This window comes from Cimex lectularius, unplaced genomic scaffold, assembly GCF_000648675.2.
Source record: "Cimex lectularius strain Harlan isolate CLEC.00 unplaced genomic scaffold, Clec_2.1 scaffold8, whole genome shotgun sequence".
In the NCBI taxonomy this organism is placed as follows: Eukaryota; Metazoa; Arthropoda; class Insecta; order Hemiptera; family Cimicidae; genus Cimex; species Cimex lectularius.
The window spans coordinates 3,492,034-3,515,250 of record NW_019392656.1 but is presented as its reverse complement, the minus strand read 5'-3'; the positions used below and the strand labels follow the sequence as shown (position 1 = coordinate 3,515,250).

Here is a 23,217-nt window from a genome sequence, read left to right as displayed (position 1 = left end):
CAGAGGTAAATTGGCAATTTTATCGATTAAAAAACCTTTTTTTTCGATTACGCAACAGTAAGAAGACAGCTTCCCACCGGTAGTATGAAAACTTTTAACAATTAATTGTAAAATTGTTATTTGTACGGCAACTTCATTTATCGATTTAGATTCTTTTTATTTTTGCAATGCTTTTCAATACACCACACAACTAGAGAAAATAAAATTTATGTATACAACGGTAATGTAACTGACTGACAGGCAACGCACAGACAAAATCCCTGGATCTAAAGGGCTGAAATTTCTTCAGTGCATCCCTAGAATGCCATGGATAGCCTGTAATTAAGGATTTTTTGAAATTCCATCCCTATCTTCAATATATATATATACAATAGTTCCGGGACTGACTGACAGACAATGCACAGACCAAACCCCTGGACCTAAAGGGCTGAAATTTCGACAGTGCATCCCTAGAATGCCATGGATAGCCGCTAATAAAGGATTCTTTGAAATTCCAACCCTAAGGGGGTCATATGGACAATTTTTTACCATGTATAGACTGAAGTGCACTGAAGAAGAGAAGAATTTGAGAATCGAAACATTATATTAGAAAGCTATACTAGCACTTTGCTTGGTATTAGAAAGGTACATAAAAACCGGGTCCCGCGCGGACGATAAGTGTTTACGTAAATACAAAGGTGTGAAGTAATCTGTTTTTTAAATAATTGCAATTAATAAATCTAAACAGACTCCCCTCTGTGGCAATTTATGTTTATTATTTGTATTAGTCGTGGTCATACTGCTTAAGAGCTGTTGTATGCACAAGTTATGATTACGGTCTACCAATTTCTTCAATGATTTATCATTTGTCTAAAATAGACTTCACCAAAATTTACTTTTCTCCAATAACTACGTTTTAAACTTCAGCAACCTTACATTCGAAGCACTTATGAATTTAGAGTTTTATATATACATTTTAAATTAAATCAAATAAATTTCCTCAATATCTATTAACTTTTTCCTTCATTCCTTATCCAGACCAATCTTATCCCAAGCCTTCAAAACTCTTCTAAACTATTCTTTTTATCTAAGATCTTGGTTGAGATGGAAAAGTTGATATCAAGAGTGGGATTCGAACTCACGACCATCGGGTCAAAACGCCGCTGCTCTAACCTCTTGGACGATCGTGATCCCAGATACCTATCGCTCCAGAAATTGACCCCAACAACCCCTTATAAAACTGGTGAAACATCTAAAATATCTTTTTAAAAAAATCGAAAAAGTGGGTGTTTTAACCTGTTTTTAGATTTTCAGCTAACGGTGGAGGTGTTAGTTGCCAGTTTAAGTTATTTCTATTAGATCTCAGATACCGGTCGCTCCAGAAATTGTACCCAAAATACGACACGATAGCTCAAGTGGTTAAAGAAGCGGCGTATTGACCTGAAGAGTTCGAATCCCGCTCGTGACAACAACTTTTCCATCTCAACCAAAAACCTTATATAAAAAGAATAATTAATTGAAATAATTAATATAGTGAATTATGACCGCTAAATAAATATGGATTAATATAACTCTCCTAGACCTTTAGCCTTACCCTTCAGAATTGCAGGGTCAAGACTATGAAATTTGCTTCACCGGGAAGTACGTTTTGCTTCCTTGCTATTATTTTACTACGTTTATAAAACTAAATTTATTTCTAATGTATGTACGTGTAAGGGGGCTTAAAGACCTATTTGTACCTTTAAAATAGATAAATTTTATTTTATAACTATTTCTGAAAGCGTCTGCCCACTGGTGGAAACATTCTTCGGAAAAAGGCCGTGAACTAATTAGTTCATTGTTTCATTGATAATTATAATGAGAATGTTCGAAACGCCGTTGTTTTATTTTCTTCCCAGCTGTCCATTTGCCTAGTTAGACAAAATTATAATTTTTAATTTTCCCGCTGAGCCGATTATGGTGAAAGCTGAAAAATATATTAACCGCGTTAAAAAAAAAAAGAAAAAAAAATCACACAAAATATAATTTATTTAAAAAAATGTTCACAGTTACAATGAGAATTACAATAAACGCTAGGAGTTTTACCATATTAAATAATATAAATGCCACATGCCAGGAAAAACCGAGAACTGAATGCATATATTTTATTCATTATTAATAGATTCTCTGACAATCAAGTACACTTAAACACTTTTTTTCTGTATTTTATGCATCAGGGTGTAGTCTTATTACACATCATCTTACAACTCTGTCTTAATCTAAGAATTTTGTGTGTGTGTGTGTGTGTGTGTGTGAATGAGTCAGTGGCTCTTAGCAGCATTAGACACTGGATGCTAATATGTATGTAGTATTTTATTAAATCTGAATATTAGCTAATATTTATCAACAAAGCTAAGGCTTAAAAGTTAGCAGGAAACCATACATGTTTAGTGGTCATAATTGACCATATTATTTATTTCAATTAATTATTCGTTTTTAGCTAAGGTCTTGGTTGAGATGAAAAAAGTTAGTGTCACGAGAGGGATTCGGCTAATTTGCCGAAGATCTTGGGTGCGAATCCCGCTCATGACACTAACTTTCTCATTCCAACCAAGTCCTTAGAAAAAAAGAATAATTAATTGAAATAATTAACAAGAATGTAGGATATTTTATTACATACATGTTCGCATCACTGTTGGATAACCGGCAACTTGGCAAGCGACTTAGGTGCTTCAGTGCCTGCTTCCCGAAACAAAAGAACCGCCGACTGTTTCCAAGTTGTCAATTATGTAGGATGGACGAGGCAGGCAGCCCAGGATGCTAGGTTTCCGACAAGGCAAGGGGACCGTCCCGTCGCGGAAGGATATCCGCCCAGGTCCAGTCGGGTCCATCGGTAAAACGGACAAATACAAGACCAAGTACAAGCAGATCCGGAAGCTTGTCAAGGAACTTATTTTCGTAAGTTCCTCCAAAAATCAAAAACATATTTTGATTACATGGCTCTTAAACATACCATTATGAAACTAGATTTGTTAAAAATTATTTTATTTTTACCCTATTCATATTCGTACATATTACAAATACAAAACTTTTTCTCACAAAGTCACATCACAAACACTAATATCAGCACTGCTTCTGGAGGACACATGCCATGAGAAATCAGCCAATGCTGGCACTCAGTGTGAAGGATTATGAGGCAAGGAGGTTTTGATGTCATTGTCGATTAAGGTGACATGACGGGTTCTCAGGATGGGAATGTAGCCAGGCTCGAGCAGTATGGTTAGGATGGATCGAGTGGGTGGTTTGAAACTCTTTGAATCGGGAATAGATCAGTTTGTTGATAAAATGTCGAGGTCGTTGTGGATAGTGAGGTAATAAGGAGCTTTGACAATTAGTCTGAGGACTTTTGATTGGAAGGATTGGATGTTAGATGGCTTGGAAGAACCCCTCAGTTCCAATCTGTATATGTCCAAAGTGGCCACAGTAAAGACTTGTATAAAGTTAGTTTACTTTAGTTTTTACAGTCAAGGCAGATTTTGGTCGTAGGAGTTTTTGTAGTTGTCAAGTAAGTCTTGTTTGGGGTTTCCATGTTAGTTTGCTTGGTACAGTCCCAATTATTTGATTTGAATGGAAGTCGGTATCTGTTGTTGATAGTACAATGGAGGGCAAGACAGTTTTCTCAATGTGAACGTACGTTGGTACATTTTTCATCATTCATTCTTGTCCTCCACCTTTTGCACCAGTCTTCGATAAGTATAAGGTGATTGGATGTTGGAGGTAGCTTGGATAGGATTCAAATTTGAAATTTCTTATGGTGGTCTCTCAAGTTTAGTATAAGATTTAGAATTATTTAATTAGTTATCTGTTTATTATTAATTGTTATTTCCCATTTTTATGCAAAGATAGTTGAGAAGAAAAATTAGTGTCACGAGCAGGATTCACTAGATGAAGATCGTGGGTTTGAATCCAAATGTGACACTAATTTTCTGAACTGTCTTTGTATAAAAATTTAAAATAAGATTATTAGAGTTTGGTCATTTCCAATCATCCAGTCTTCTTACCCTTGCTGATTCGTTCTGTAAGTTTGTTTTTCATGTTATCATTTCTCCATCTTGAATGCTGGTGGATATTGTATATTTATCATGGGATTTTTCTTTGAACTCTGCAGTGCATATTGCTTTCATGTCCTTGCTGATTTGGGGTGTCAAGCACATTTCAGAATTCTGCCATCTTTATGGGTGGGTTGCACAGAGATTTGTTCTTAGTCTGTGGAAGGATGAACCAACAAATTGGACATTTTCAGTCATACTGCATTTCCTTTCCTTGCTGGTTTTATACGTCAAATGCAGTATGGCATTTCTTCATCTTCATTGGTGGGTTATATAGAAGTATTTCCATGAAGATAGCAAAATGTACCTGACAGTTCATAGCAAGACTAGCAGACTGGGATGATTGAAGTCAACCAAACTACAAGTTCTTTATATTTCTATTTAAGAGACCACAGTAGCTGAGTGGTTAGGATGTGTGAATATGACATAGACCATGACTTTTTAATTGAACATAATATTAAAAAAGTATTGTAAATTGAAATGTGTGGTGATTAGTGACTGTTAGTCGATGATTTATTCAGAAATTGTGAGATGTGGTCTGGTGTGATGTAGGTTTCAGAAAAACATTTTCTTTATCGTGCCAACGTTTCAATCTTTATTGAGATCATCTTCAGGGCCTGGGATTTATAAACATTGTTTAAATTTAACAAATACATGTAGGATGTGGAAAAAGGGAATTTATACAATGCAAAATATATTTTTTATAATGGCACAATAAAGAAAATGTTTTTCTGAAACCTACACCACACCAGACCGCATCTCACGATTTCTGAATAATCATTGTAAATTGAGTGGACCTCTCATCCATGACTCCCAGTATTACAACCCTTGTAAGACTCTACATTTGTCTAGCTTCTGTTGGTCATTCTCCACATTTTTCAACCTATGGAAGCTTGGTCAGCCTCTAGATTTCTTGCTCGCAGGATGCCTTTACCACGGTACTCACTTAAGCAGTACATATACTAAAAATGGAATGATACAGAATTAGCATGGCCCTTACCGCAGTATACGAGTTTGTCAGCTTCCATCCTACACTTGCCCAACCAGTGAAGTCCCCCTTTTGTATAGTTGTGGCTTAATCTTCATTCTTATACAACTCTATGGGCCATGTAATCGCTATGTTCCACCACTGCATAGAATATTCTCGTAACACTGCCCAGCAGTGAGTATTTTTTTTTCTTTTGCTATGGTGAATGTCCACATTTCCAATCTCCATATGACTACTGGCAGAATCTTCCTATAAATGGTGACTTTGGCTGTTCTTAAAAGAAATTTACACGTCAAGCCCTCCTATATGACAAGAGTTACTTTACTTTACTATTTTTTATTTCTATGTAACAAGAGCTAAATCAATTGATTAATCAGCTACCGTCAGCATAATTGACAATTGTAGTTCATTGTATTAAACTTTTTGAAGTTAAAAACAATTTCCCCTCCCCATTGGAGGACCAAAAAACAGATTTGTAATCTTAGAGTTCAATATGGAAATCAATTATCTGGGTTATCGAATGAATTACTCTCTTTTTAAATGGGAAAATTTATTTTGATAGAAAAAACTAAAAATTTTGTACAAAATAACGGGATAATTGTTCTACACTTATTGTTTTATTTTTATTTTAAAATTAACTATTATGAATGTAGTTGGTTTTTTCCTTAAACATTTATTAGGGATACAAACTTTGAAAATTTAACAAAATTAACAAAAAATTAATTAAAGTAAATAAACTATCTTCTCCTATTACTAATTTTTATGTTATATTTTTGTTTTATTATTATTTGTTCCAATAATGCAATGATTAGATGGTTGAGCAAAGCCTCTCCAAGTTTTGCCAAGTTTGACAATTGTTGTATGCGATGTTCCCTTGCAGGAAAATGCAGCGCTTTGCGACCAGATAGCGATCCTCCAAGAGAAGACGCTGCTCCTCATCGAGGAGCGCAGTTTCCTATTCAAAAAGCTTCAACAGTACAACCCTTCAGGAGGCAAGTCTGCGATTCCCTGAGTTTTTATTTTGCATGCTTGAAACAAATGTTCAAGGTTTGTTGTTTTTACAAATTGAAACAATTCGGAAAATTAGATGAGCGTGGGCGTTTTCTATTTACTGTTTTTGCACTGTAAAGTATTGTAAACAAAGCAAGAAATCTTTGTAATATATATGTATTAAAATAAATAATTTTTTGTTTTTGTTTTTTGTGAGTATCATGTAAAGTAATTTCTTTCTTTAAACTGTAACTTTAAAAACTATAATAAGGATTTTATTTTATGCATGATTAACAAACGCAATTAAGAACAGCAAGTAAAGAAAACTTGTTAAATGATAGTGATAAATAAGTTTTGTTTGCTTATGTTTTTACTATTTATTTACTACTTTAATGAGTCCCCCTCATAAAATATCTTATTAATGTGATAAAATAATTAAAAAAAACAACAATTTTAACTTGATAATTGTTCTCTGATTCTATTATGATATGAAAAGACAATGAAAACTAGTATTGACATCAATAAAAAATTGATTTGACAAATTGAGTGAATATTATTGGTGATAAGTCGAGCATTATTGTTAAAGAATATTAGACAAATGACGGATGCAACAAAAGTTGTCTGTGACTGTCACTGACATTACTGATTACTGATTTATATGAGCTCACATCTGCATGTGCATGTATATCAGAGTTGGGTTACTATCACTTCTCACAGCTCACCGACAATCCCAGCTTTTGTTTAATTTACAATAAATCACCAGTGGTCTCGAGAATCACTAATCCCAGGGTTGCCAGTCTATGGTCAGACCTTGGTCTTATCCGAGCCACCAAGGTTCCAACCTCACTCCAGGCAATCAACAGCTGCTCATTCAGCCTGGAATGCTGGTTCTTAAGTTCATTCACACTCTGACTCACTCTTAAATACATTCTTTCTTATACAACTCAGTTAAGGGCTGTGGAGCACTTGAAATTTCTCCATCATCCCTAACTATTACCCATCAGCCATCGTATAATAACTAACCTAACAGAGGGTCAGTCAACTCAATTTTCCGCCATTGGCCCTCTCACTCTACAAAGTCACGCCAATAAGTGCATTCACTCATAACACGTGCTAAAGACACAAAACTGTCAGTGATACATCATTACAACCCTGTTTACTTCAAGAATCAAAACAGGGGACACAGATAGTTGCCATGCTCAAGCACAATTCTCACATTGGGTGGTCACACACACTATATGGAGCCAAGGATTGGTACCCTTCTTGTCAGACACATCCCTTGCTTGGCCTATCCTTAATCTGGTGTGGGATGACCCTTCTTCTATGCGTCAGATCCTTTGAGGGCCACCTATTGACAGTGCTCTTGATATACAAGAGCTTCTCTGCTGATCCGGCCCACCGACACTGCCTCTCTTAATCATTTTTCATCAGTTTTTCCATGTATATTTAGCGCTAGAGGGCTGGATCATGGTGGTTAAGTCTAGAGGGTGGGATGTCCTTGCCATAGCTACCTCATCCACCTTTTCGCTACCTTCTGGACCTAAGTGTCTGGATACCCAGACAACAAACTTGTTGCTGAGACACTCCAGGTCATAATATCTTTTGTCACATTAACTTCTCCTACAATTAATTTATTTTGAATCCAAAATGTGTTGTTCACGCCCATGATGAATTTTACAGTTTTTAAATTGTAAAAATTTCTCTAGTCGTTGCAATTTTATTCCGAATTCTTGTGAATTTATGAATTATGCAGAGTTCATTTTCCGTTCTTAAGTTAAACAATTCTTGCTGAAATTTTAATTACATAGAAAAACTGATATTTTGTTAATTTTGATGCATACAAGATTAATTACAAAAATAAACAAATGGATAATTAATTATTTGTGTATTTCTCAAATATAAATATGTTTAACATCTTACTAGTGTAATCTTATTAAAGTTTAAAAAAATGAATGTATTGTTTATTTAATTATAAATTTTATTATTGTTTTTATCATTGTTTTTAGATTTTGAAGGGTTTAGAATGCCGATTCCAACCAGTATTGATAATGTGATTCCAAAAAAACCAAACACAAATAAAAAGAAGAGCGAGAAAAGTTTCATAGAATCTCCTGGTAAATTATTATTGATTTTACTCTCTCTATCTCTCACCAATTAATTAATATTAAAATTTTAACAATATTAGACATGTTTAAATCTTCAAAGTTGAAAAAGCCTCCCGTTCCAAGGAAGAAGAAGATCGTTAAGTCGATCCCACTAGACGCAAGTGGAAAACCGATTTTCCCCATCGTTCTCGGCGATTTCACCGTGCACAGCCTCGGAGAAGTAAGGCTATTAACATAATTATTGATATTCTGCATCACTTCTCAACTGTGTTTTTTTAGGTATGTGAAAAGCCAGATTATCACACTGAAGATCTCATTTATCCCATTGGCTACTGTTCTACGAGGATTTACGGAAGTTTGAAAGACCCAGAGAAACAGTGTGTTTATACTTGTAAAGTCATGGATGGTGGCTCTGCACCGAGGTAATTTTTACAATTAATTTTAAATGAAAACTAAAGATCGACAGCTGTTTGCTTTATATTTATTTGTGCAAAGAAGTTTTTCACAGATCCAACAAGTTGATTAGATTAGATTATAGGATTTGGCCTCTTTGCGACCCGTGCACATGACCTGTATTGGTCTATTGTGTATCTCCATTGTTATCCTCATTAAGCTACCAGATCCCAAAGCTTTTTCAAGGACTACCTTATGATTCGGGCTTTTCTTCTCACAAGAGTAAAAATCTTTGCCTGAATAAGCCTTCGCACCAATAGAGGTTCCATTGTTTTTTTTCTTTTTCTTTGCAATATCTGCACAGGCTTGTTTCTGCTGCTCCGAATCTATACATATGCCTCTGGAGTGTACAGCGTCCAGTTAGCGGTCCAACTATTATTCTTGTCCTAACACATCCTAGGTTAAATAGATCTGCTGTTAGCTTCTGTGATGGTCCTTTGATAAACGCATGCCTCTGTCCTGAGCTTCATTCCCATTGAATGGAGAACTTATTATGGATCGACTTTTTTGGCAGTTTGGTAGACACAAAAGGGTTCAGGGCCAGTGAACTTTCCTCGGTCAATTTATCAGCCACTTTGTTGCCCTTTGCCTGTTTGCCTTGGTACCCAGACAAAAGAAATTTTGTTGTTTATCCCATTGTCTGTCAACACTAACAAAATCCCAAATGACTGGACTTTATTACCAATGCAGTAATTGCCCTCAGAGCCGCCTGGCCGTCCGAGTAGACGGTTATTCTTCTGTTAACGATAACTAGCCTTTTCATCTCCTTAGTACATTTTTCACTAACCTCAGTCTCCACCTGAAATTGACATATTGTCCAAGCCTTTTATGAATTCTAGTCCTTGGTTTTTTCATAAATACCAACTCCTGACCCATACTTAATTTTGGCGCCATGATTATACCAGATATGGTGAGCAATAACTGGAATCCCTTTCTCCCAGTCTGCTCTAACAGGTATTTTAAAGTTGATTAGGACTATAACATATAAATATAAATAAGAATAATAAATAATATAATTATAACATGAAGCTTATATAAAATGTTATGATTTTAGGTTTGAAATAGTTGCTGATACAGATCTGGATGTTCCGATCATGAGCGCTTCTATTGATCAATGTCACTCGATGCTACTTTCTCATATTAACGCATGCCTAGGCACCGAGGTTGTCAATGCAAAGGGCCGGGGTGCTGATTTCTTTGGCATATCCCATCCCACGATACATCACCTAATCCAGGGCTCACCTGGGGTTCGTAAATGTAAGGGATACGTCTGGACCAAATTCGAGGTAATTTGTCTTCTCTTCAATTTGATTTTTTATTTTATTTACTTGATTTTATTTTTTATAGATTAACCCAAATTATGAGTACGTAGCGGATGAGATGGAAGCATCGCTCAGTTACAATGCTCTCCTAAGAAGTATATTGTTTTCAAAATCACATCTTGAATCAATGATCAAACATGAATCTTCTAGTAGTGATTATTTGGAGGATGTGAACACTCTCAGAAATATGTTGCTGTCTTAATTATATTTGATTTTATTATTTTTAAATATTAATTTACTGTAAATTTGTGTAATTTTGCAAATAAAATGTGAATAATAATATACTTGTTATTATTAATTTTCCCTCATATTTGCTTCCAACTTGTGAAATACTCATATGATAAAATTTTTGAATGAAATTTTTGTAATCTTGAAGTCAGATTTGAGTACTTTACTTCCGTGACGTGTTACACCTGAGATAAGATAACGTTAAGGTGTGGATACACGGCCCAGTCTCAAAATGCATTACCTGCTAATAGTTCTATTTATTGTTGTTACCCCTGAAGGTAAAGATATTAAAGGGAAAACTAAAATAATTGCATGTTCTAATTATTGTTTTTAAAGCGAAATGCAATCAAACTGACCCAGAGGGCATCGTTAAAATTATAGGAGGGAACAGGACTGACATAACTGCTGTAAAATACCAGGTAAGCACAAGCACTGCCATACTCACTGTCCGATTCTTGGCATATAAAAAAATGAATTTGATAAGTAGTCCAGACTTTGGTTTTAATAATTATTAGCCTAAAATTATTTAAAAAAAAAAAAAAAAAATTAATTGGCAATAATCACTGCCTGTCACCAACAGAAAAATTTTTTTTGTAAATTTAATTTAATCTAATTTTTTTTTTAAGTTTTCTTATATTGTAGAATAACAAGATATTCAAATTTTACAGGTGTCTATCCGTGATGGTTTAGGCTACCATTTTTGTGGCGGTTCCATAATTAATGAATACCATGTTGTCACAGCAGCCCACTGTGTTACTAGGTACGTCAATTTTCACATTTATCTATCATAATTTGTTATCCTTTTCAAATTAAATAGTCTATTATATGTTTATGATTTTTGAAAAATTTGCACAATAATCTTTTAAATGTTTACAATTTATCAGTATCCTTAATATTTTATGATTTCTCCAACTGCTGGTTTATCCAAGTTTTTAAAAACAACAAGTCCAACAAACTTCCAGCATAGGTTGTTTTACGAGCATCCTGATTCAATTCGTGCTAGTTTTGACAGTTAAATGATTACACCATCTTGAGTAGTTTTACCTGAACAGATAAAACCATGTCAGAGTAGAAGTCTTTTAAAACAAATGCTTTTTACTTAGAAGTTTCACTAATTTCATTGGAACTTTTTTTGGTGGTACTGGATTGAAAAATATTCAACATGTGCCCAAGGGTTTTGACCAATGGGTCGAAGGAGAACAAAAAAATTTAGGTCTAAATATGATCAAAAATTGCTTTGACGAAGCTGCTCTCTCAATCAATTTCAAACTATCAATTAAATAAATAAATCAAAATATCTTTATTCAGTGACAATCCATATATTTTCAAATTGTATGAACATAGTCAAAAATATTACATATAAATACAATAGAAAGAAAATACAAACAATATAAAGGACAAAAAACAATAATGATCATAACCAAATAACGAATTTAAAAAAACTAACTAAAATTCAGAAAGGTTGTCACATTATACAATTCATTTTCAACTAGAAATTTGTCCTAAAATTCTTTTTTTATTTTTTTATTTTTTTTTGGTTTACGCTGGCATATTACCCATGAAGTTTTCTTCTATTTTCATTTTACTGTCGAGCGTGATCGGCCGACCAGGGCCAGGTCCCCGCCGCACGCCCGCACCACTCTACCATTGTATATTTAATATTCAGCTCCATCATCTTCTCATCTTCTAAATTTTCATGCTTGAAGATAATCAAAAAGAAACGTTTATGGACTGTAGAAATCCATAGATTGTGTTGAAAGCTGATGGGTTGTTGGTTATTAGGACAGATTCTAAGTTTATTGGTTTTGAAATATTTGGGACTTTGCTCAGATTTTTTTTGTCTCTTTCATTTTCATATTCTGGACATTCAAAAATTATGTGGGAAGGATTTGAAGGGCAATCGCAAGTGGGACAGTTCGGAGACGATGCCAAACCGATTCTCTTCTTGTAGCTACCCCATAGGCCATGATTTGTCTTCAGTCTAAAAATAGTAGAATAGAAATCCTTTGACATTCCTTCTGGGCTATCGCCTTCCGAAAACCATTTTTAATTGTTAAATGTAACAATTGTCATAAAAATCACGACAATTTTTATTTAATTGACTTTTTGTTTCTTTTTTTTTATGTTGTAATTTTGAAGTTAAATTATTATTATTAACAATGAAGCAAATGTTATTTTATTTTCAAACAAACAATAATTTGTTTCGAAAAATTCTTATTTTGTATTTGTTTAAATTGTTGTCAAGAAAATTTTGTTATTTTGATTTGTATTATATAAAAATGTAAATAGTTCGTTTGCCAAACAAATAGTTGAAAAACTAGTGCTGCTTTTGCCATAACGAGTAGTAGCTTGAGGGCAGTAGAAGCGTCTTCTTCGTATAATCTAACGTTAACAGGTTGGCAAAAGAAAATATTTTAATTCTTGTTTTGTAAGATTATTTTGATTGAGATTTTTTATATTTTATTTTGAAAAATTGAATTTGTTTGTTTATGTTTTAGAAAGGAATATAATTTTTTTTTGTAATTTGGATTTTGTTTTATTTGTATTATTTCCACTGCGCAGCAAGTATCTGCTGAATATTATTTTTCATTATTGTCCCATTTGGCAGTGTCCGAATCAAAGATACCACATACCTTCATTACACAATATTTTTCATTTTATTTTTGTTATGGCGTAGAAGCTAGTATTCATAAAATGTTGACTTGTGACAATGACATAGATGTTAAATTTGAATAAAATTTTAAGGGTTGTTAGTACATCGAAAAATATTAGACTTGCATATAGGGGTTTGGCAAAATTAGCCCCGGGATGCCCTAATACAATGTTATGGTGTCTTCTGGTTCTTTGAAAGGCTAAAATGTGTCAAAATTTGTTAATTGATTAAAAAAGATTTAAAAAAACAAAACAATTGTGACATTGCAAAATAATTTTAGGAGGACTAGTCCAGCTGGTCTGTTACATCTTTTATCCAATTTCACTTTAAAGTGTCTTGGAATACTCTCAAGCAGAATCGCTTGTAAAAATTTGGTTATGCCTTGGACAATGGTATTAAAGGCTATTTATTATTTGATTCAACATAAAATTGGGAGCATTAAGTATTTTCGCCTAAAAGGTTTGAATGGAAGGGTTGCCAGGATATATTGTTGGACCTCGAACTCTACTTGAATTCAAATATAATATCAAGTAGGCTTAGTCATTTTAACATAAGTTTCTTTTCTGAAGTCTTGTCACAGGACTTCATATTTGTCAAAAGTACAAGATATTGCTCATGTCAATAGGTTAGTCTTAGTAAAGAAGAACGCTTTTTGACAGAACCTGAACGCTCTTATTCACTTTCACCATTTTTGCATCTTGTATATTTCAGCTGATAAATTTCTAAATTACAGCTAAGATTCATAAGCATGTTATTTTGTGATATTGTGAAAAGAAATATGCCAAAGATGCTTCCTTGAGGAACATCTGCCCTGATGATAATGTAATTTATTTCTGTTCCCTGGTCATTGTGGAATTATATCATTAATGTGGTTTGCTATATAAACCAAAGCTTACCTGATATATTATTGAATATATATTATTGTTTAACCACTTCTGTTTATATCATTTGTCAGAGCGAAAAGGAAAGGAAATATATTTTGTGTCGTCGGTGAAAACTACAGTACAGGAGGACAGCTCAACCCAGTCGTGCACATTGCTGTACATCCAATGTATGACAAAAGTGCAATAAAACATGATGTAGCCGTGTTAAAAGTAAGCGTGGAAATCAATAAAGTCAATAGTTTGTCTATGGAAGCTTTCGTCCCGTCTGTGATTATTTGTTAGTGAGTGTTTCTCAATGTATTATTCATCATGATTTAATTTAATTAAGAAAATTAAAGTTTTTTAATGTATTGACTTGTATAAAATACAAACATAGTAAAGTGATTTATAGTCTGCCAATTATTATTTTTTTCTTGGAGATCTAAGGCAAGATATAGTTCAACAAAAATTGTATATTTAATATTGCTCAAACATATTGTCTGCAATGAAATTATTCAAGAAACTAAAAAATGTTTTTTAATTTTGGCAGTTTGTATATGCCATGTGAATTTGTTTTAGCTTTCAACTTTTGCTTCTTTTCTGCTATCTGTATTGTATTTATACGACTGTTCAGCTAAATTTAATTTATTTCAAATCCTTGTCTTTTAAAACTCGGAAATATTTCCAGACAAAAAACAAGATACAGTTGAATAATTACACAATTGGAGCAGTCGCTTTGGCGAATAGTACACCTCCGGATGGAACTCATTGTATCGTAAGCGGCTGGGGAAGTTTGATTGAGGTCCATACATTTTCAAACTTATTGTAATGTATAAATTAGTTTTACTTGTTTTGACTGTTGATTTATTGGTTCATAGAGACAAATTTTAGACACAATCATAGAAGTAACTTATTATGTTGCAGCCCCCCAATTCAGGTTTAGCGATACCATCGATATTTCTCATGTCCACCGAAGTCCCTCTTTACAGTTTAAAACAATGCCAGACTATTTACAAATTAATGGAGATTTCATTTCCAACAGGAGTTATTTGTGCTGGATACGAAAACGGTGGTCATGATTCTTGCCAGGTAATTTTAATTTTACTATGATCATAGAAATTTTTAAGTCAGTAAGAAATTCGCACCTTCTTTATTCAATAAAAAGTCTAATCACATTTAATTTTTTTTTTTAAGGGTGACTCTGGTGGTCCTCTAGTCTGCCAAGACAAGCTTGTTGGCATAGTTTCATTTGGAGTTGGCTGTGGAGAGGCTCACATACCGGGTGTTTACACTGAAATCGCTTCCCACCGGGATTGGATAATACAACAGAACTCATCCGAATCATTGCATCCAACATTTCTTCTGATAAGTCTTGGCTTGTTCATGTGTTTTATAATTTTTTTTATTTAATATACTTTAAAAAAATCCATTGATATTCCAAAACGTTTAGATTGATTCAATTTCATTTTCATCGATCAATTTTCATTCATAAAAATTCTCTCTGTATTTTTTTTTGTTTTACTTTGTGTTTTAAATTATTTTTCATAAGGTTATACTAAGAATTTCACATTTTATTCCAAATAAAAGACACTAATCATACCAAATTTAGTTGCAATTTAAATGTATTATGTTAAATTTTTATATTGTAACAGTTGTATAATCTCAAGACTTATTCAGTTTAAATTTTTATTTATGTTTCTTTCTCTAATTATTATTGTTTTATCGATGATAAAATCACGTGCGATGGTGTGTACCATCAGTTCCTTCTCAGAACCTTGCTTTGGCTTAATCAAAAGCAAAAAACGATATTGTAGCATACAATTTCACTGAATCCCCACTGAATAAATTTAATTTGTACTCTTTTATTTATCTATGAACAAGAGGAAATTCTTGAATCGCTTTTTTTTATTTAAAAAGACGACTGTGATAAAATGTAGGGAAATGACTCTCTGAGTTTCGATCTCTTTGAAGCTTTAAAACAATCACTAGTCTGACTTATTGTTTTTAACTTTAAAACTTCAATTTTTAACCAAGGAATGAATAAAAAACAAATTTCTAGTTCTTCAAGCAATATAAAATGTATTGCAACAAATATTTGTGTATTCAAAAGGTCAATTCAATAATTTGTACCAATTTTGAAAAAAGTTGTACAATATAAAAATAAAGTTAAGACGTGTGATTTTATTGTTACAATATATAAACAAATAAATAAAGCGACTTCAAGAATTGTACTTTGTTTTACGACCCCAAGATTGTATTTTTATGATAACCACACTTTATTTTAAAGCTGTTGGCAGTTGCTTGTGGTTTTTATTATGAACACTTTCTTATGTTTAAAATATATTATCTATTCAAATGTCAATATGTTTTTCTTATCTGACCAAACAGGAAACAACATTTTTTAATATAAAATAAATAATTTCTCTAATGTAAATATTTTTGTAAAGTAAAATAAAATTCTTCTAGCATGTAGAGAAAGGCTGCACGATGTATCCACTAAACTGAAGGATGCATTCCTTGGCTCCATATAGAGAGCATGTAGGAATCCCGCCTAATATAAGAATTGTGCTTGAACAAAGCAGCTAGTATCCGGGTCCCCTGTTCCGATTTAGCGGAAACAGGGCGGTTTTTCTGTATGTAATGTTTTATAGATTTCTAGTATTGTGTTTCTTTGTGTAGATTATGTACTTGTTAGTGTAACTGTACAGTGTGAGAGGGCTAATTTATCAGTTTAATCCTTATTACAGGACATCTTCTTAAGATGATAGTTAAAAGAGCAATGGCCAGTATAGAGGTCTATGATTTTTCTCAAATCCTACCTGCTGAAAGAGAGGAGTTCTTTGGCCTTCCATTTTGTGAGATTTCTAAATCTCTTACCTTGCCTCATACCCAGTTAGTTTTTCTTTCTGAATACCTTTTTTTTTTTTTTTTTTTAAATTTCAACTTAAGAACATACTCCAGTGCCCTTAGTTGTGATTCTGGTCCCAGGGGTGAGAGAGCCGCCCCTTTTTTTTCCAGTTGGTCAGCCTGTTCATATCCTTCTATACCTTCATGACTGGGAACCCAACTTGGAAAATTGTTGGGGTTGGTCGAAGGGCTTTGCTAGGGTGTAGTTATATATTTTTATTATTATTTTTTTTAAAAAAGGGTCACGACAGCAAAGGTCATATCAACCCTCGGTGTACCAGTTACCAGTGAGTACTGGAGTGTAGTTCAGCCCTTTTATCCCTATCATTGTACCATCTGTGTACCATAATACGGTCCCTTCTTGAAACCTGGGGCCACCTTTTTTCCAAATTCTATATTATCTATGCCCACCACTTAGAAGAGTCGGTCAAGGTAGAGATTTTCTCTCGTTTTGTCAGGCCAGTTATTACAGCCATCTCATTTATTTTAATCGTCTCCACAATTTTGTGCTGACTCCTCCTTAGTTCTGGCTTTATTTCCTTGTACCTCAGTAATCTGTTGACTCTCCAAAGCCACCTTTTGTACATAAATATATAAGAGTGGAAGATTGAGTGGTTTCCATTGCTGCAGTGGGGGCAGTTATGCAATGCCCCTTTTTATTGAAACTGAACCATCATTTACAAACTTCTTTTGGCAGTCAAAATTGACGATAATAATTATTTCAATTATACTTTTTATATAAGGCCTTGGTTAAGATGAAAAAGATAGTGTCACAAGCGGGATTTGAACTCACAAATTTTTAGCTCAATTAGAGTTTAGAGTAATTAGTTAGAGCAGTGGCATTTGTATCCCAAAGTTATAATTGAAAAAAAAAGTTTATTTGTTTTTTTTAAATATGTACATATTTTTAATTATTGTAATATGTAAGTATGTATGTTTCAATATTGTTCATTATTACTTTAACTTCTTATAGAACTTGTTACTGGTATATTTACCAGTATAAATAAATAGATAAATAATTAATCTACATTTGCTTAGTGGTCATAACTGACCATATTAATTGTTCCAATTAATTATTCTTTTTATCTAAGGTTTTTGGTTGAGATGAAAAATTAGTGTCACGAGAGCTTAAGACGTTAGCTCAAGTGGTCAGAGCAGCGGCATATTGAGCCGAAGGTCGTGGGTTCGAACTAATTTTTCATATCAGTCAAAAACCGTAGATAAAAGAGTAATTAATTGAAATAATTAATATGATCAATTATGAGAATTAATTATTCTTTTTATCTAAGGTTTTTGGTTGAGATGAAAAATTAGGGTCACGAGAGCTTAAGACGTTAGCTCAAGTGGTCAGAGCAGCGGCATATTGAGCCGAAGGTCGTGGGTTCGAACTAATTTTTCTTATCAGTAAAAAACCGTAGATAAAAGAATAATTAATTGAAATAATTGATATGATCAATTATGATTGCTAAACAAATATGGATTAATATAACACTTCTAAACCTTTAGCCATTCCCTTCAGAATTGCAGGGTCAAGACTATGGAATTTTCTTCACCAGGAAGTACGTTCTTCTTCCTCGTTAGCTTGTTTCAGAACTATACTCTATGGCATCTATGGTCTATGGCATGAGTTTTTAAAAACGACATGAATCATATCCTTTTCTTCTCCCGTTTCTTTTTTCTCTTTCTGCTTTTCTTTCATAATGTGGTTTCATCAATAAATTATAAATAATTATTATTTTAATGAATATTTTATTATTATTGTTTTGTATATTTTATTATGTCTTATTATTATTATTTTACTATGATTATAAAACTAAATTTATTTCTAATATATGTACGTGTAAGGGGGCTTAAACTATTTGTACCTTTAAAATAGATAAATTATATTTTATAATTATTTCTGAAAGTGTCTGTCCCCTGGTGGAAACATTCTTTGGAAAAAAGCCATAAACCCCATCATCTACTAAAAAGCCATAAACTCATTAGTTCCTTGTTACATTGATAATTATAATGAGAATGTTCGAAAGGGTTTTTAGTTTTCCACAGATGTCCATTTGCCTAGTTAGACAAAATTATAATTTTTAATTTTCGAAGGTGAATGAAAAAACCTGTAGAAGGAAGAACATTAAGGGTTTGTCATTAAATAAAAAAGCAGGCTTCATTTTTTTATAAATATGATATAAAATATTTATTCAAATTTTATTTTTTTAAAATAATTTTTTATTTAATTTGGTTGTAAAAATATTTTAAACCTAGAAAATTGGTTATTTATTTTTTTTAAAACTACACCATTTTTATACCATTCAAGGAATTTCATTTAGCTAAATGGTGAGCTCTGAAGGGAAGATGACCAGGGACATGACCTGAAATGCATTAGCAATTAAAAAATATATGGCACAAAAATAAATAGTCTGTTCAGTTAAAAACTTTCTAATTTTAAAATATGTTTATTTAAAAAAAACACTTTGAGGTTTTGGTTTAATGAAACAGCAGGGTCTAAAAAGGTGGACAATGGTTTAAAAAAAAAGTCATTTTGTATAAGTGTGGTGTTTAGTATATAAGCTGTGAAGTTTTGTATAAGCTACAAAAATTATCGATTAAAAATCGATTTGTGTTTATCGAGAAAAGCACAACGATTCAAAGTTGGAAGGTTATTGTGTTGAACAACAAATCAAGTTGTTCTAACATGGAAGATCCAGTTGCGCCGGTCTTCAAAAAAAGAAAGTTCAATGCGAAAAACCGAGGGAGAAAAAGACAGGCGTCGGCCAGTGAAGACTGTAAATTGACTTTTTCCAGTAGAAAATATAAGCAGAGGAGTAATTTTTGTTTATTTCTAGCATCAAGCAGCGAGGATGATACACAGGTGGTGAGGAAGCAGCATCGCAAGCAACTGCACAATCCTATGATACAATCGGTAACTATTCGTTAAACCAGATTATACTTGAATTTTTACAAATGTAATTTTGTTTTTTATACAGGTTTTTTTACGCTCACTTTTCTTGAAAACGTTTAGTTTATATTTGACTTTTTATACTTTTTATTGATTTATATAAGCTCTGTTCTGCACACGTATAGATTTGAACCTATTACTTCTTGCAGACTGCTGGAATTCCTGCTTTTGTGAAATTTACAATAAACTACTGGTAGGCTACGAGAATCACTCGTCAATTTGGCAGTCCAGGGTCAGACCTTGGTCTCATCCGTTCCGCTGCACAAAGTTAAGCAGGGAACAAAATTACCCGACGCAACACTACGTGATGTGACTTGAAGCCACTCGACGCAAATCCAATGTCCAATTTTCCAAAGATTATATTACTCCCGTGCACATCAGCCTGATGCCACGCAATGCTACCCTGCTCTATGCTAAATGATGCAACCAAGTTCCCCATTGTACAGATTTTTGTCAAGTTGTGCCGAGTACAGTCGAAAAAAAAAAAAAAAAGAACCGGACGCTTATGGTTTTTCTAGTTTATTTAAAACTATGTATATGTAATTTTGTAGTTATATTAATTACTTGCTTATTTTAATGTAAACCAAATTAAACGAGATCAAAAATTCGTGAGTTTTTATAAAAATTATTTAATTATGATGGTTTGGCAGAATTTATCAAAACTCGGGAAATAACTTTATTTAAAACAATTAAATTTCACTAACAATTTGATTACATGGTTGTGCTCATAAAATTTAACAATTTATTACATGGTTTTGCTCATAATAATGCATTAAAAGCAAAAGAGGCTGATTTGAGATTGTGATATTGATTTGTGATACGTGGCATGCGTTTGCGGATAAGTGTGTTCCCCGCTTTAGGCTCCTGGGCTGTCAACATCTAGGTCATTTCAGCTCTAATGCATCATTTTTTAAATCTAAACCCATTCACTCTTTCACTCACCCTTAAATATATTAATCCGTATATATTTAGTAGTCATAATTGACCTATTAATTATTATAATCAATTATAAGTTTTATCGAAAATCTAGGTTAATGTGAAAAAGTCAGTGTCAAGAGGAAGATTCGAACCTGTGATTTAGCCAAAGGTCATGGGTTCGAATCCCGCTCGTGACACTAGCTCTTTCATCTCAACCAAGACCTTAGATAAAAAGTATAATTACTTAAATATATATTTCTTATTTACATACCGTTCACTTAGGGTACTTGATTTTATTCAATCACCCTAATTGCATATTATGTTTATATTATTATGTTTACATACAATCACAAATCTGTGATAGACTGCGCACCTCCAAACCTTGACTGATCACAGATTCGTAACTCTGATGGAGTGCTTTTTTCCAATCTCGGACTCTGACAGTTTAGGTGGGAAATATCGTAGAGTTTAAAGTGGGAAACAGATTTTTGTTGCTTTATTCAGCGAACATTGATACTTTATTGGAGTGATTTTCTGCCTTACTTATTTTCATGTATTTCATGAATAATTGGAAATTAGGTACAGACTTAATTTGGTGTTAAACAGTATTTGAAGTATTAGGTTCAAACAGTATTAGGATCAAGAAAGCTTCTAAAATTGTACCAAATTAGACACTAGTTTTTTCCTTATTTTTTTTATTGAGTTGTGATTGATGTGACAAATTTTATGACAAGAAAAGCCTTAAAAATATTAAATTTAAACCATGACCATTAAAAATATTCATAGGAAATTTTTATTTACAGACTATTCGGGAAAAGAAGAAGGTCCACCTTTCAGACCATGAACGCAGCAGCTCAGAGGAGGACTTGGTCCGTGTGTCATACAAATCAAAAAGAAACCCCGAACCGTCGCTCCCTTCTGACCAGGGTGCGACTGCGACAGTCGAAATTGATACTCCGTTAGACCGGGATGCTCAGGCCATTTATGAAAAATCCCTGGCAATAAACAAAGTATACAAATATCCCATTTTCAATATACCACAGTTAGAAAATAGTTTAGATTCAATCGGATTTTTAGGACCTGAAAGGAAAGGAGGACGACAAAATCTACAGAGGAATGGCCAATTACACGCAATTTTACGAAAAGAGAGATACCGCTCAAGGAAACGCTTCCAGCGGAATGGTTGGTCTGGTTTTTATATTTCTACATCCAATTTTACAAATGTTTTTTGACATTTTAGGTCAGAAAAGGACCGATCAGAGCGCCGACCAATTTGAGAGCAACTGTCAGATGGGATTACCAGCCTGATATTTGCAAAGATTACAAAGAAACTGGATTTTGTGGCTTTGGAGGTAAATATTAAATATTATTTGCTCTTCAGTTAAAATTAAATCAAATTTATTTATAATAATGTATATACACAAAGAAAAACAAAAAATGAATAAATTGCAGCATGTGGTTTGTAAAAGTTAACAGAACTTTTTTATTCGCTTTAACAACTTTCGATACTATAATCATCAATTATAATAATAATATATTATAATTGAAGATTATAGATTATAAATAAATATTTACATCTTTACTTACTGCAAATAAATCATATCAACAATAGTAGTCAATATATAAACGTTGTACATAATTGAAAATTTGGTACATAATTTAAAGTTATAAAATGACATAATCAGCTAATCAGTAATAAATAATAAGTAATAAAAAACTAACAATTAGGTAAGTACTTCAACCATTAAACAAAACAGAATTAATAATAGAAAAAGTTTGTATCTATGATTATTCAGAAATCGTGAGATGCAGTCTGGTGTGATGTAGGTTTCAGAAAAACATTTTCTTTATCGTGCCAACAGGGTGTTGAGAGTACCCATGACACGCAAGAATGGCACACGTACACAGAAAACAAACACTTTGAGCCCTGAAGATGATCTCAATAAAGATCGAAACTTTGGCACGATAACGAAAATGTTTTTCTGAAACCTACATCACACCAGACAGCATCTCACGATTTCTGAATAATCATTGATAAACGGTCACTAATCACCACACGCTTTTATCTATTAAATTTTAGTGGCTTCTGCTCTTTTGTTTATTTAAAAATATTTCTATTGTTCAAATCAGCTTAATTATACCTCAATGAATTGAAATTCAATCATAATATAATCAGTATATAAAAAATAAACACAAAACTTTTATGATTGAGATGCAGGGTACAGGTAACATTTAAGCGTTGCTGGTTTATTATTGAAAATTATTTTTTTGTAATTAATGTTCATTATTTCATGTTATTTCGCTAATGAAAAACTATTGCAGACAGCTGCAAATTTTTGCATGATAGGAGTGACTACAAGCACGGTTGGCAGTTGGAGCAGGAGACTAGTCAAAAGGGCCAAGATAATGACTCCGACAATTATGAGATCGATTCTGACGACGACCAGCTTCCTTTTAAGTGCTTCATATGCCGAGAGTCATTCGTGAACCCAATCGTGACAAAGTAATATTAAATTAATCCCTTAATTATTGGTAAGATTGTTAATTTTATTTCTTCCTCCAATTTCCGATCAGGTGTAGGCATTATTTCTGCGAGAAATGTGCTCTGGACCAGTACAAAAAGTCGACGAGGTGTTTCATTTGCAATACACAGACGAACGGCGTTTTCAACCCGGCTAAAGAGATAATAGAAAAGATGAAACCAGTTGAGAGCAATAAAAAAAGCGATTCAGATCTGTCCGACGATGAATGAGAATCTTTTTTTTTTAAATTA

General features: G+C 33.1%; 3 protein-coding genes across 4 annotated transcripts; all 3 read left to right on the top strand.

Annotated features, from left to right (window-relative positions):
- The first annotated feature begins 2,597 nt into the window (after positions 1-2,597).
- Positions 2,598-10,175, top strand: LOC106664536 (transforming growth factor beta regulator 1). Its single transcript, XM_014390349.2, has 7 exons — positions 2,598-2,916; positions 5,936-6,047; positions 8,052-8,159; positions 8,231-8,370; positions 8,430-8,572; positions 9,658-9,889; positions 9,951-10,175. Exons 1-7 carry the CDS (start codon positions 2,776-2,778, stop codon positions 10,125-10,127), a joined length of 1,053 nt encoding a protein of 350 aa, XP_014245835.1. The 5' UTR covers positions 2,598-2,775; the 3' UTR covers positions 10,128-10,175.
- Positions 10,176-10,322: 147 nt separating this feature from the next.
- LOC106664671 (cationic trypsin-like) lies at positions 10,323-16,031 on the top strand. 2 transcript variants are annotated; one of them, XM_024224748.1, is made up of 7 exons: positions 10,323-10,431; positions 10,490-10,572; positions 10,822-10,913; positions 13,762-13,900; positions 14,358-14,471; positions 14,712-14,758; positions 14,864-14,974. In XM_024224748.1, exons 1-7 carry the CDS (start codon positions 10,386-10,388, stop codon positions 14,883-14,885), a joined length of 543 nt encoding a protein of 180 aa, XP_024080516.1. In that variant the 5' UTR covers positions 10,323-10,385; the 3' UTR covers positions 14,886-14,974. The 2 variants fall into 2 exon arrangements, with proteins under 2 accessions (XP_024080516.1, XP_014246092.1); XM_014390606.2 differs by having other exon boundaries at positions 10,324-10,431; positions 14,594-14,758; positions 14,864-16,031.
- A 3,014-nt stretch (positions 16,032-19,045) lies between these two features.
- LOC106664431 (RING finger protein 113A) lies at positions 19,046-23,217 on the top strand. The gene is made up of 7 exons (XM_014390133.2): positions 19,046-19,353; positions 19,414-19,490; positions 21,248-21,454; positions 21,522-21,626; positions 21,685-21,796; positions 22,767-22,947; positions 23,019-23,217. The coding sequence occupies exons 1-7, from the start codon at positions 19,263-19,265 to the stop codon at positions 23,194-23,196; spliced, it is 951 nt and encodes a 316-aa protein (XP_014245619.1). The 5' UTR covers positions 19,046-19,262; the 3' UTR covers positions 23,197-23,217.

What these genes read in the sequence shown, in the direction of transcription:
- LOC106664536 (XM_014390349.2), top strand. Translation starts at nt 2,776, where the DNA reads ATGCTAGGTTTCCGACAAGGCAAGGGGACCGTCCCGTCGCGGAAGGAT. An exon ending in AAGTTTCATAGAATCTCCTG is followed by an intron (nt 8,160 to 8,230) that starts GTAAATTATTAT and finishes TAACAATATTAG; the next exon opens with ACATGTTTAAATCTTCAAAG. An exon ending in GATGGTGGCTCTGCACCGAG is followed by an intron (nt 8,573 to 9,657) that starts GTAATTTTTACA and finishes TTATGATTTTAG; the next exon opens with GTTTGAAATAGTTGCTGATA.
- LOC106664671 (XM_014390606.2), top strand. Translation starts at nt 10,386, where the DNA reads ATGCATTACCTGCTAATAGTTCTATTTATTGTTGTTACCCCTGAAG. An exon ending in TATTGTTGTTACCCCTGAAG is followed by an intron (nt 10,432 to 10,489) that starts GTAAAGATATTA and finishes TTGTTTTTAAAG; the next exon opens with CGAAATGCAATCAAACTGAC. An exon ending in GTGGTCATGATTCTTGCCAG is followed by an intron (nt 14,759 to 14,863) that starts GTAATTTTAATT and finishes TTTTTTTTTAAG; the next exon opens with GGTGACTCTGGTGGTCCTCT.
- LOC106664431 (XM_014390133.2), top strand. Translation starts at nt 19,263, where the DNA reads ATGGAAGATCCAGTTGCGCCGGTCTTCAAAAAAAGAAAGTTCAATGCG. An exon ending in AATCCCTGGCAATAAACAAA is followed by an intron (nt 21,455 to 21,521) that starts GTATACAAATAT and finishes TCGGATTTTTAG; the next exon opens with GACCTGAAAGGAAAGGAGGA. An exon ending in TGGATTTTGTGGCTTTGGAG is followed by an intron (nt 21,797 to 22,766) that starts GTAAATATTAAA and finishes AAACTATTGCAG; the next exon opens with ACAGCTGCAAATTTTTGCAT.